Raw genomic sequence first — 14,155 nt, forward strand, 5'->3', positions numbered from 1 at the left:
AATTTGTTATGGCAGCCCAAACTGACTAAGACAAAGAGTTTAAAGTAGGAAGTTACTTATATTAGCAAGACAAAAATATGTAATAAATTCAGCTCTAAAAAACAACCACAATGGTGTTAAAAGAGAATTTTAGTTAAAATCTTAAGTGTGAATTATGGCCTAAGATATATCACAAAAGAAAGTTCTATGGTTCTAAGTAAAACTTGTTTGTCAAGACAGAGCATTCAGAATACACAGAAGAGGGTGGGTGCTGTGAGGACAGAGGGTGGAGATGACCCCTCCCTGGAAGGAAGGTCCCAGATCTGGGTGAGATAATCTGAGTCTCTGGTGTCACTTCCTGCAGTGTCACCCACAACTGAGTGAATGCGCCGTCTGCGAATGAAAGAGCTGTGCTGGAGCTTGAAAACCCAGGAGCTCTGGGGAGAGCTCCCCGAGGTCCGCTTATCCTGCCTGGGCGAGCGTCCAGCGGCTGGGACTAAACACGGCGGCAGATTATCGAGCCAAATGCCAGACCATGGCACGTTTTCTTCCTGTCTTTCTAGCGTCCTTCTGTCCTCCAGGGAGGGTGGAGTGACAAGGGGAGGGGAGGAGGAAGAGGTTGGGAAAGTAAACGTTGCCTGCAGGAGTCACGACTTCTTGTGGTGATCATTTTGCAATAATATACACACGTAACGAATCATTATGTTGTACATCTGAAACTAACATAATGTTATCTATGTCAGTTATAGCTTAATAAAAAAAGAAAACATTGGCTCTCTGAGAGCTGAAAGTTATGGTTTCTGCTGGCTGGATTAGGAAGAGGCACAAAAGCCTCCCTGCTCAAGGCTGACAACCCTGAGGACCCTGCTCTTAGTCCAGTCCACGGTTCTCCAGGTATCACACCTTCGCAAACGCCTCCCTTGAGAACGGTGGCTCTGCTGCAGCTGGTTGCTCTATTCTGCCTGCCAGCCTCTGAAAATGGCGTGGGAGACCACGGGCAGACTTGATCACAGCCACCACTGGGTTCCCTCTGTGCCAGCCAAGGGACCAGGCTCCTCGTCACCTCCTCCTCCACTCGTTCCACTCATCCGGGCAGTTCTTATCGAGAACGGGTTCCAGGTGCTGGGGACACAACTGTAACAAGACACACGAGTCCCTGCCTCATGGAGCTCACGTTCTCAAGGGCTGCGCCCCACGTCCTGTGTGCTGCTACCCCATCCGAAACATAACAAACGCACGCGGCAACCATTGCTAGTTACTCATCCATTCTTCCTTCTTCCAAAGGAACAGAAGTTGGACCAGCAAGGAATCCAATTGAAAATACTGACCTTTCCTGAAATCTCTGGCTGTTAAAAGTGGCGAGTACGTGTGCCAGTGTGCGTGTGTGCATGTGTGTGTGTGATAGCGACATAGTGTGGGTGTGATGACAACATGCTGCGGGTGTGAGGTGAAGGCACGAGATGTGGGCAGCAGTCTCTGGGAAGGGCTTCTCTTCCTCCAGAGGGGAAACGCTTGGGCAGAGGAGGGTTTGCCCCCTTGCTGCGGGAAGTAAAGCTCAGCAGGGGAGTTGCCATGTGGAGGCCATGAGGACAAACGCCCCAAGTCAAGTTCTGTGACAGAAAAGCCTGCAAAGAGCCGGCAGGCAGCGACCCTGGTCCTGGACTACTGAATGATGGATTTCTTGTTACATGAGAAAAAAGCCCCTTTTTGGTGAAGCCCCTTTGGCGAGGTCTCTGTTCCAGGCGGGCCAGTGCAGTCTGTACTGATCCTGTGACTTGTCCCCCACACCCGCTGCAAGCCGGTGGTGCCACGGCCAGACACAGGGGCTTATAGCACTGACAGTCACGGGATTTAGGATTTTATTTCCATGTGTGTTCTGTGCAATATCCGACTTTTCACAGCTCCGTTCAAATCTGACTGCTCAGCTAAGCCACTGACCTCTGCCAGCTGAGTCCATCAGCACAGCCTCCTAGAACTCGATATTGTGCTCAGAGAACGGAGCTGTAGGGCTTGTCACTAAGCCTCCGTGAGCTCACTCAGCAGACCCACGTGGCCCAACCCCACGCGGCACCCTGGGGACTGCCTCCTGCTGAGTTTTGCTTTCTTGTGTGGCTGTATGTGTACTTGACCCTGAAACATCCCCTTTTTTCTGTCCTGTTCTCTGAGGCTGACAGGTCTCCCATTACTGCCAACATCCGGAAGGAAACACCCTGAGCTCTCTGCCTCTGGGTCCCCCTACTGGCCTTACACATGCTGGTGTGCAGGCCTGGGACTCTCCCAACCTGCCCCGCTGGCCAGAATTCACCAGCTCCAGCCCATCTGTGACCTGATAACACACGCACAGACACACACACACACATGCACAGAGTGTGACCATAATACTAGAACAATTCTTCAGGGGAGCTCCTCTGTGACGTCTCCCGCATGGCATCGGGACAGGAGGAATGGTCAGTGACCGGTACTCTTCTCACAAAACCCCTGCGTAAGGCACAGATTCCTGCTGTGGGGACACACAGGAGACGCGGCTTCAGGAGAGCAACGTGCTGCCATGGAGCAACAGCTGTCACCCACTTCACCCGCAAAGGACAGAGAGCCCTAAACGGTCTTCCTCTCCAAGGATCAGCTCACCCTCAGGAGGAGGCACACGGGACGCTGGGGGTCCTCCACCACGACCTTCTTTCAGCTCTGGTCCCAGCACAGTGTGCTGAGGGAGGCGCGAAAAGTAGATGCAAACTCTTCATGACCCAGGCTTTTGTTGATACTTTGAAACATTCCAACATTGTTGCAAATGCCCCGAGGACACAAGCCCTGTGTGGCTATCAGCTGGAGAGTAACCAACCACCCTAAAACTTAGGACCTTAACACAACGACCATTTGATTTTTCTCTCAGGATCCTGTGGGTCAACAGGGTCAGCTGTCTGGTTCTTCTGCCCACCTGATGTCAGCTGGGGCTGCCGTCCACTCAGGGCTTAACTGGCTGGACAGTGAAGATGGCTTATTCATGGGTCTGGTGCCTCGGCGGGGACGAGGGAAGGCTGGCATCAGCTGGACGCGGGGGCAGCAGGGCCACTTTCCCACTCCACATAGTCTCGGGTCCAACCTGTCTCCATGTGGTATTTCCCACAGGGTAGCTGGACTTCTCAGACGGCAGGCTTCCCAGATCACAAGACTAGAAACTGCCAACCCTTCTTAAGGCTTCAGCCCATTGCCAGAATGGGTCACTTCCACTGCATCGTTAGTTAGCGAGTCTCGGGGCCAGTCCAGAGTCAGTATGGGACCAGACCACGGCAGCACAAATCCCAGGAGGCATGGTTCGCCGAGGGCTGTCCTTGGGAAGTGCCTCCTACAATTGCTGTTCATTCTGCCACACGTGGAGAGGATGCTTGATATGTTAAATCACCCTTCATAGAAGAAAACGTGTCACCTAATTAGATACATGAATTATCAAGATGCATAGCGATTGGGAGCACTGAGAAACCACGCACGTCCACAAACCTGATTTGTTTGAAAAACATGAGGACGACCTCTGAAAGAAGTCACATTGTATTTGATTGTTCCATACATAAGAAATCAAGCTTTGTAAATAGATGCATAAATTTAATATTCTCAGGAAAAGAACAAGGTAGTAACATCACGTATTGGACATTTATCAAGGATAGGCACTGGGCTATCATTACCTGTACACGGTTTCATCCACTCTTCACAAACACTCTCTGCTGTCCGTGTTACTGCCTCAGATTTCCAGATGAGAAATGAGGTTTTGTTGCTGGCCCGAGATCCCACATCTGGTCATGGATGAGCCAGGATGTAACCCTGAGTCAGCAATCTCGAAGCCTGTGTGTCCTTCAACTCTATGCTCTTGTCTGACTTGCTTTGTCCTTGCTCGCTATTTTCTTAAATTCTGACAGAATGATCTTCAGTTTAAGTGGAAACGAGAGTCACGTCTCACACTCCCAGCTCTAAGGATTTAGAGCCATTCCCCGTCTAGACAGCCTGCCTAAGTCAAGATTTCAAAACCCAGTTTCTGTCTTGGCATGATGGTCCAGGCAGACTCTCAGATCTACAGACACACTCTCTGTGCTTCAACCTGAACCTCATCCGAACCCCGAGTTTACCACTGAGTAAACCCTCCCCCTGGTTTACTGGGGATCAGGAAAGTTTCCGCTTTGGGGCCAGGCTGTGAGTCGCAAACTCTCAGGTGTGCCATCTAAGGACAGGCAAATGCGACACCTGTGCTTTTCGTTTTGTGGTAATGTGGTTTGGGGAATCTCACCAAAAATCAGTTTATCTTTTGAAATGTGAGCTGAGGAGTTGTGATGGAGGTTGCCGGTGAGCCCTGTACTGATGTCACGGCTGCTGCGCTTGGTCCTGGAGCTTCCTTGGTGCTGGGCTCCACGGCGGATTATGGTCCTTTACAAGGGCTCCCAGACTCTCCTGCCCAGGGGCCTCCAAGCCGTTTGTCATTTAGAAAGTCTTTTGCTCTAATCTCCACCTTTCTAATTCTTTCACATCCAAGCTCAAAAGTCACCTTCCTCATCATCTGAGTTGGATTAATTAATCTCTTTTCTGTGACTCTGTATTATTTAGGTGTTGCTGCAGAAAAAAAATTCCCCCCAAAACTTAAAGGCTTACAGCCACACTGTTGGTTTGCTCGCAGTTCTCTGGGTTGACAGTGTGAGCAGGGCTGGCCCGGCTGGGCAGGCTCGTCTCCCCGTGCTGTTGATGCGGTTATCCGTGTTTGCAGGCTGTCGCCGAGGCCAGCTGGTCCCGGAGCGCCTCTCGCACATGTCCACGGCCACGGCTGTGCCGATCAGAATGACCAGTCGTTGCTCTGACCCTTCTCTCCCTTAGCAGAGAGTGGATGTCGCAAGGCTATTGTGGAATATCCGTTTGCCACATTTTATTGGTCAGAGAAAGTCACAAGGATAGCCCAGATGTAAAGGGTGGGGACATTAGAATAGGACTCCAGCTCTTTCTTTTTCAAATATGGCCTTACCATTTTATTTTTTCCGTAAATCTTTCTGTAACCTTCCTCAAAGTTGCAAATTATGGTTAGCAAACTTGAAATTGCAAACAGCTTCAATTGAGTTTTCTCTGTAAACTGTAATACTTTTAACTTTCTATTTTGAATTAATTTTATTCTTATAGAAAAGTTGTAAAAATAGTACTGATCGTTTCCAAATGTCCCTCACTCAGCTTCCCCATTGTTAACAACTTCCGTTATCATAGGACAATCATCCCCAAAAAGGAGACAAAGTTTGCTTCAACACTATTAACTAAACTGAGCCCTTTATCTGAAGTTCAGCACTAATGTTCTTTCACTGACCTGGGATCCATCCAGGCTCCGCTCGTGTTCATCTGTTACTCCTCCTAGTCTTCTGCGGTCTTTAAGGACCACGGCTCCTCAGTCATGCCTTATCTTTAACGACCTCGACATTTAGAAGAGTGTTGATCAGTTATTTTGTCGAGGGTCCCTCTTTGGAGTTTGTCTGCTGACGTCTAATGTTTTCTCATGATTGCATATATTTTGGACAAAAGTACCACAGACGTGATCATGTCCCCCTCAGCACATTGTATCACAAGGTTCAGGATGTCATATGTGTTATTGCCTGGTATTGTTGACCTTGATCACTTGGAGAAGGTGGTCTCTGCCCACTTTCTCACCATAAAGTTACCATCCTTCTCTTTCTTTTTAAAAAAAAAATTTTTTTTTTTTTAATTTGAGGAAGATTAGCCCTGAGCTAACATCTGCTGCCAATCCTCCTCTTTTTGCTGAGGAAGCGTGGCCCTGAGCCAACATCCGTGCCCATCTTCCTCTGCTTTATGTGTGGGATGCCTACCACAGCATGGCTTGCCAAGTGGTGCCATGTCTGTACCCGGGATCTGAACTGGGGAACCCCGGGCTGCCAAAGCAGAACGTGAGAATTTAACTGCTGTGCCACTGGGCCAACCCTGTTCTTTCTTTTTTTTCAATATGTTCATACATTCACACAAGACTTTTTTCATGCGTTTTTTTTTTTTTTTTGGTGAGGAAGATTGGACCTGAGCTAACATCTGTTGCCAATCTTCCTCTTTTTTTTCTCCCCAAAGCCCCAGCACATAGCTGCATAACCTAGTTGTAGGTCATTCTAGCTCTTCTATGGGGAATGCCACCACAGCATGGCTTGATGAGTGGTGTGTAGGTCCGCATCCAGGATCTGAACCCATGAACCCTGGGCCGCCGAAGTAGAGTGCGTGAAGTTAATCACTTGGCCTCAGGGCCAGCGCCCCATCCTTCTCTTTGAGGTTAATGATTACTTAGGAGATACTTTAAAGCTATGAAAAGTATATATCTTCTCAAACTTTCACCCTCTAAATCCAGCATCAATCAATAGATTTTGTCTGCAATAATTATGACTGCAGTGTTTGCCTAATGGTGATTTTCTATTTTCCTCTTTCCTTCTATATTTATTCATTGAAATCTACTGTAAGGAAGAGCTTTCCTTTTTCTTCATTTATTTATATCAGTATGGACTCTGTATTTATTTTAGTCTACGGATTAAAACTCAATACTAGTGTTATTATTTTGCTTCTCAAATATGTAAACCAGAATATTTTTAACAGGAAAATATTCTCCTATAAGCACAGAGGCACCTAATAAGCTCAAGAGAAAATTATGCTAAATGAAAGGTATTAAAATTCTGATTATATATTTCTCTGTATTGAAATGTGTAAATATTTGAGCTAAAATGTTTTCACAGGTACCGTCTTTTTAATTACATTTAGATTCTTTTTTTCCTCTATTTTTGGACAATAAAGCTCACCAAATAACTTGCTTCTATTTATGATTTTTGAATATTTTTTCTAGATGTAGATATTGCAAAATCTGGTACAGGATATAAATTTATCTTATTAAATAAGAACTGCATCAAAAACTTCTTTCCATAAGTCAAGTTTTCCAAAATATAATTACAGAATTTCAAAATTAGATCTTTTACACAATACAAACTCTCATTGTTTAATTTTTTTTCCAGCTAATTCCTTGTTTTTGTAGCGATAAATTTCAATGTCTTCCCATCTGCGATTTTGTTTTCAATAATTGCAAATTGTAAAGATTAAAAAGCCGAAGTTATTTTTGCCCTCTGTTAGTTGAATACCTTACCTAAAGACTTCTAACTGATTTCGAATAAAATGCAATTTCTAAAAGCTGGTTAGTGGCTAGCAGCAAAGAATGTGGGTACTGTCATGCAAGAGATTATTTTTTAAACTAATATCAACTTTATCCTCCAAATATTAAACATAGTTCAGTCTAACTTTGATTATCTAAGATTATTTGTGAATTTTGACTACAATTACCATTTCAGTTAACAGAAAGCACAGCTTCATTACATAGGCACCTCCACCAAGCCTGAGTACATTTCTGTTCCACAGAGTTTTTACTTAAGTAAAAACATTATTTCACTGTGATGCTGTGCTCCAGCAAAATACGTATTCATATCATCATTTACCTTCACAAGTTTAACTTTTAAAGTTACACTAGCATTTACAATAAGGCCAGAAAATTCACCTTTGACACAGTAAGCTTCCAACAGCTTTTCTTTGATTCTGTGAATTGGGTTAAACATTTCTGAAGCATTATTGGAGTTAATCGATTTTCTATTTAATTCATCTGCTCACACTATTGTAAAACTGTCATAATTTAACCATCGGCAAACTCTTCTGCTAATGGTGTCAACTCATTAGTAGCCATTGCTGTCCACTTCTCACCCACCCAAGGAAACTCAGAACTAAAGATGAGAGAAATTAATTTAGGGTCACTGTCATCTGAGCTAACTGAAGTCGTGTGCGTGAAGTGACACGTGAACACACCTTCTGCAGCTGCGTGTGTTAAACCTCATGCCCTCGGGCTTCAAGGCACAGGTCAGATTCAACCAGTGGGTCCAGGTCGGGAAGAAGGTTCTGCGTGGAAGCAGCAGCAGGGACAACAGCAGGGGCAGCAGGTGCCAGGTATGCTTTAAAACAACAGGCACAGTGTTTTTAAAACAGTGGCTAACTTTTGATGTGCAGTGGCTGTCTCTCCAGCAGATCTGCCTTCTGCTGGTCTGCGGTCAGTGACAGCCTTGGGGCCTGTGTGAACGGTGTGTTTCCTGTGATACACGCTCATCATCAACTTTCTTGAGAAACAGAAAATCAACACTTAACTCTTATTAAACATGCATACATTAAACCCTTGCTTCTGAACGGGTTTATTGCAAAATAAAATAAGCATAGCCAGACAATAAAGAGCTACAGATTTACATCCTGAGGTAAATGAGCGTACTGCCTCCGACTCAGCAGCAGGACTGGTCAGCCTCCACCGCCCACACACGGTTCACTTGCACCTAATCTTTGGTCCCTTATACGTCCCACTAAACCCGCTGACTGTTACTCTGGTGGCTCCATGCCTCTCACAGGTCATGGCGCGGGCCCCCAGCGGGGCCGTGACACCCACGCTGCTGCACCCAGGGGACGGCAGGATCTGTAGCTTCAACTACATCTCCCCCATGCCAGCACAGGGGGGCAGTAGCTGTTGCTAGCTACTCGTGTCCAAGTGTCATCATTTTACCTGCCGGTGCCCTGCACGCCGCCCTTCAAAGGAAGATGTGAGTTTCCTTGAGACTAGAAAGGTTTGGGAAAGGAGCTATGGGCCATTTGTCAGAGTTCCCCGAGTGTGACTATGAGAACTCTGTCGATGCACCTGCCTCTTACACCCACCAGGACAGACGATGTGGAGGTCTTACCAAAACTCCTGTAATGCAACTATAATAATGATCCTCCTTTAAAAAGCAGGAAATCCAGGACAAATGCTAAACTGGACTGAATGCTTGACCAATCTAGGCAAATCAGGACACGTGTCTCTTTAAACCTGGAATTGTCTTTGACTCCAGCACATGCAGCCAACCCCAAAATCTTTTTTTCTAAAGGCATGCTTTTTTTTGTGAGGAAGATTGGCCCTGAACTAACATTTGTTGCCAAGCTTTCTCTTTTTTTATTTCCCCCAATGCCCCAGCACATAGTTGTATATCCTAGTTGTAAGTCGTTCTAGTTCTTCTGTGTGGGACACCACCTCAGCATGGCTTGATGAGCGATGTGTGGGTCCACGGTCAGGATCAGAACCGGTGAACCATAGGCTGCTGAAGCAGAGTGTGTGAACTTAACCACTATGCCACTGGGCCAGCCCCCCCAAATCTTGGTTACACTTTCTTCCCCATTTCTCTTGCATCTGACCTACTTTCTCTTCTCAGGGAATCTGCCTGAGCCCAGACGCTTGTTACCATGGCCTGTACTATCTACAGCAGCTGTTGACTGCTCTAAGACTCCTTTTCTCCTTGTCTCCATTCTATTCATACCCACCATAGTTTTCTTTCTCCAGAAACTTTTGTGTCTCCTCACACCCTTGAAGAAAAATCTTTTAATGGCTTCTCATTACCTGCAGAGTAAATTCCAAACTTTGGTTCCAAATACAGTCTGTCCCTATTCTACACTCACAGACTCATTTCTCACTCCTCCCCCACCTGAATCCTTCACTCCAGCTTGACTTGATCACTCAAGTTTCCCGCACAGACTCCCTGTGGCATTGGCTGTCCATGCTTTTGTATATGCTGTCACTTCTGCATAGTCTTCCTGAGCTGGACCCCACTTGTTGAAATCTGACCCAAACCTTTAAGCCAAAGTAACAATTCAAGAATCCTTCTCTGATTCCCCATAAACGAATATTTTCTTTGTCCTCCGAAGTCCTGCAGTAGTGTAGAGAATACTCTGATGGCACTTTACACAAATACCTTCAATCTGAGGAGCTGTTTGAGGATCTCTTTCATCTTTTGATACCCAGTAATGCCACACAGCACCTTATTCTTTGGACATGCTCCTGCTTAATAACTACTCATTGAGTGAGTTAATTAATGAACGGCCAATGAATCTACACTAAAGAGATAATGAATAGAGTCCTTCCTGTAGAAAATATTTTTATAATTTGTTGGAAAATATGTTTGTCAGCTCAGGCTGCCATAACAAAAACCACAGACTGGGTGGCTCAGACAACAGAGTCTCACAGGTCTGGAGGCTGGATGTCTAAGACCAAGGTGCTGGCAGGTTCGGGTCCTGCTGTGGGGCTCCTTTCTGGCTTGCAGACAGCCACCTTCTTGAGTCTTCACATGGCGGAGAGGGAGAAAGGGGAGCTCTGGTCTCTCTTCCTTCCCTTATATGGACACTAAGCCCATCCTGGGGGAAACCCCCTCACAACCTCATCTGACCCTAACCCTCCCAAGGCCCATCTCTAAGCACCATCACACTGAGGGTTAGGGCTTTGACTTAGGAGTTTTGGGGGAACACAAACATTCAGTACATAATGGGGACATTTAATCACCAGGAATGATTGCATCTAAACCTGTCTGTGGGAGAACCTTTTCAGGTGGCCTGGCCTTTTGGTCTGTAAAACACCACAGGTAGCCAAGTTGATTCACCTTTGTATAAGATCAGCCTTGCTTATTAAACTTTGGGTCTTCTACAAATACTAAACAAGATCAATTTCATGTCATTTTTATACCACTGATTTCCATGAACAAATAGAAGACATAATGAATAAAGATATAAGATGTTTGTGTGTCTCAAAGAAAGGATCCATGTCAAACTGATGACAGTGATGACTGATGGGGAAGAGTGCATTGGAGAGACGTACTGTCATGTGTTGCGTAACAACAGGGATGCACTCTGAGAATGTACTTTTGGGCTATTCCATCATTCTGTGAACATCATAGAGTGTCCTTACACACACCTAGATGGTAGAGCCTACTACACAACTAGGCTATGGTGCTAATCTTATGGGAGCACCGCCATACATGTGGTCCATCGTTGACTGAAATGTTACGTGGCGCATGACTGTATTACTCTGTGCTCCTGAATTGTCTTAATATTTTTGTAATGAGCATATATACATATTATGTGTGAAATAGAAAAATGATTTAAAGAAGTTTCTGAGCATTCTCAGCCTATGTGACACTATGGGTGGGATATCCTGGATGTGGTAACTGCCTTCAAAGAGTTTTACAACACAGTATCCCTTCGAAACATCCAAGAAATGGAGAGAATAAAAATTTGGCTCAACACTTTTCCAATGATATCTCTGTATTTCTTTAAAAAGTCTTACGAGACTTAAAGAATAACCTAAGACTGTTTGAGAGTAAAAACATATTTGGAAAGCAAATAATATATGAAAAAAGGAAAAGCATGAGAAAAGTGGAACTTGTATACGTGTTTTATAAATCATATGAACTCTTCATGCAAAAAGATTTTACAACCCCAAACTCAATGGATTCATAGGCATAAGATCTGAACTACATTGTGACTAAAATCAGTAAAGCTATTAAAGTATTTATATATTTAATTCTTTAAGGATCAAGTAAATGTTAACCATAAAACAAAATGAGAGAACATCTGGAAGGCAAAGAGGTTGAAACATTGACAATTAAAAAGCAAATGGTGTGCTTAGTGCTACTGAGGGACTAGAGCAAATGGATATAAACCCATTTGAAAATAAGTACAGAGTCTGTGTAATTACAGTGAGCCTGAAGATGGGTTGAGCATTTATGTATCTCCTGGGAAGCTTGGTGAGTCAGAGACACAAAACCGAAGCAAAGGGAGGTTATTAAAATATTATTTCCTGTTGTATTGTCGAGCTGGAGAAGAGAATAAACATACCGATTACTTGCATGGCCGGTTCCACGTCTGCTGTGGCCTCTTCCAACAACGACAGCAGCTTGGCTGATATCTGATGCACGGATTCAATGTTGCTAAACAAGCTGTCCACGTCCAGCCGATCGATCTGGAGAAACACAAACACTGAGCACCAGCTGATGGAGAGGCGCACTGGGTTCAGGGTGTTTCCTCCTGCTGCACAGCGAGCATGTCATGTGCCAGCCCGTGCTGCTTCCACCAACCGTTTCTGTAAACATTCTTATTTGCGATTTCTAGAGTAAATGTGCAGTTTCTCATGCAAGAAATTGGGATGGTGCATCTGTTCCCTCTCTTTCTTTATTTTGGCTAAGTCTTAACAAGTTGAGTGTGCATCTCCATGTTTCTGGAAGAACCAGAGCGTGGAGAAGATTTGGGCCACCTAATCAGTACTTTTATTAACTGCCCTCTCTGAGGGTATGTCCTAGTGCATATGAATTTAGCATTCTCTACTGCTTATACAGCAGGAGTCAGACCTCATTCTAGACAGGGACCTATTTTCAAAGCTGTTTTAAAACCACAGATGTTCTAAAAGCGATGACAAACAGGTATGCTGAGCTGCTTCCTGCTTTTTTTCTTAAAAGAAATGTGAATGGAAATCTTCACCAAACATGTTCTGCTAAGCAAAGATTCATATTTTGTAACTTCATGCACACCCTCAAAAACCAACATAATCATTCTAATAATTTGTTTATTCATTTATCCATCCTTTCATTAAATATTTCCTGAGGGTCTTCCGTGTACCAAGAACTGTAATAGAAGCCAAACTCTGTCATAGGCATTGGATGGCCGGAAGAGGAATGGCCGGCTTAGAAGCTAAGTAGAGTTTGGTGAGGTATGTGTCCTAATTTTGCTGGGTGTTACACAAAATCTTTCTCTTGAGTTTAAGTCAGAATTCCTTTCACGATCAAACAGTGTCTAGTTAGGTCACGGCCAGATTGGCACCGGCTCCACTGGGCTACCACAGGGAATAGGAGAGGGGCCTTTCATCCATGGTTTACTGTGTGTGCGGTCTTAGGTGGATAACCAAGTCACCGCTAATCAAGTCACGGAGGAGCTTCAAAGGTGAAAAGCAGAGCTGCTGGTCCAAAAACAGGTCAGCAAAATTGGGGGCAAGAGAGAGACAGCAAATTCAGCTAAGGAGCAAAAAAAAAAAAAAAAAAAAAAAGGGGGGGGGAGCAGAGAAATTGAGGGAAATTGGGAGCAATGGATATGGGATAAGAGACAGACCTGGAGGAATTCTGGTGACAAAGGCCAACAGCTGCAGCTTCTTTCTCATGCTGCAGCATCTGTTCCCTTGGGTGTGCTGGGTCTACTTAGGGGGAGGGAGGAGGCAGGCTGCTCAGCTTTTCATCCCATCCCTTTTTGACATGGACCCAACTCTTGTTCCCCATACTGGGCGTGGGTATTATTTTGGTAAAGATAGTCTGTTGTTAAACAGGGAAGAAGTACATCACATTGCACCTTGTTTAAAAGTTGGTGCCTATGTCAGCTATTTCTTATGCAATATGGTCTTGCTGTGCACATTTCTTTCAACTTCCTTAGGAAATTCCTCACCTTCCTGTCATCAGTCTTGTCCTCAAGTAACTCCCAGCCTTATTTGCAATCAAATTGCCTGTGATGGTATGTAGTGGGTTTATTTCAATATAGGATTATGCCGTTTTTTCCCTTTTTTTATGTATTCTGAAATTATCTATATCTCCATACTACATTATTATGTTGCAATTCTTATTAGCTCATAGGACTTTAACCCAATATGTCACAAAATGTTCCTTCATTAAGCACTCACGTTACTAGGATAGGGCGTATATGGCTGTTTGCCTGAAATCTATGGGTATTCAAGGCTTTTTATTTCTATATTTAAAGTATATTTAATATTATACAAAATATCACAAGGCATATAGTGATTATATGGCTCTTTTTGTTAATAATAATTTTAAATGGCACATATATCACATATATTTGACTACCACTGATTTAACACATTATTGATTCTAAGTTATTGCTTTATGCATTGGGTATTAATTAAATCACAAAGGTATAGCTTTGCATAGTGCAAAATATATTTTCCGAAAGGGTGTATAAATAAAATTTTTTTTAAAGATTTCATTTTACTTTACTTTTTTTCCTTTTTCTCCCCAAAGCCCCCCAGTACATTGTTGTATATTCTTTCATTGTGGGTCCTTCCAGTTGTGGCATGTGGGACGCTGCCTCAGCGTGGTTTGATGAGCAGTGCCATGTCCACGCCCAGGATTCGAACCAACGAAACACTGGGCCGCCTGCAGCGGAGCGCGGGAACTTAACCACTCTGCCACGGGGCCAGCCCCTAAATAAAATTTTTGTAGATTGATTTATTTTAGATGTACTAGTTGTGTATTACTTAAAATCCTATTTTGAAATGAATACTTCTAAAAGATGTAAAATTTCA

The 14,155-nt window shown here is 44.3% G+C and overlaps 1 protein-coding gene across 1 annotated transcript in view; it reads right to left on the bottom strand.

The window, feature by feature from the left end:
• Positions 1-14,155, bottom strand: part of ARHGEF38 (Rho guanine nucleotide exchange factor 38) — a 118,310-nt gene that overhangs the window by 52,764 nt on the left and 51,391 nt on the right. The window contains exon 4 of the mRNA XM_070261629.1: positions 11,695-11,818. Within this exon, the coding sequence (XP_070117730.1) occupies positions 11,695-11,818 (124 nt within the window). The remainder of the gene's footprint in view (positions 1-11,694; positions 11,819-14,155) is intronic.

This window comes from Equus caballus, chromosome 2 (genome assembly GCF_041296265.1).
Source record: "Equus caballus isolate H_3958 breed thoroughbred chromosome 2, TB-T2T, whole genome shotgun sequence".
Classification (NCBI taxonomy): Eukaryota; Metazoa; Chordata; class Mammalia; order Perissodactyla; family Equidae; genus Equus; species Equus caballus.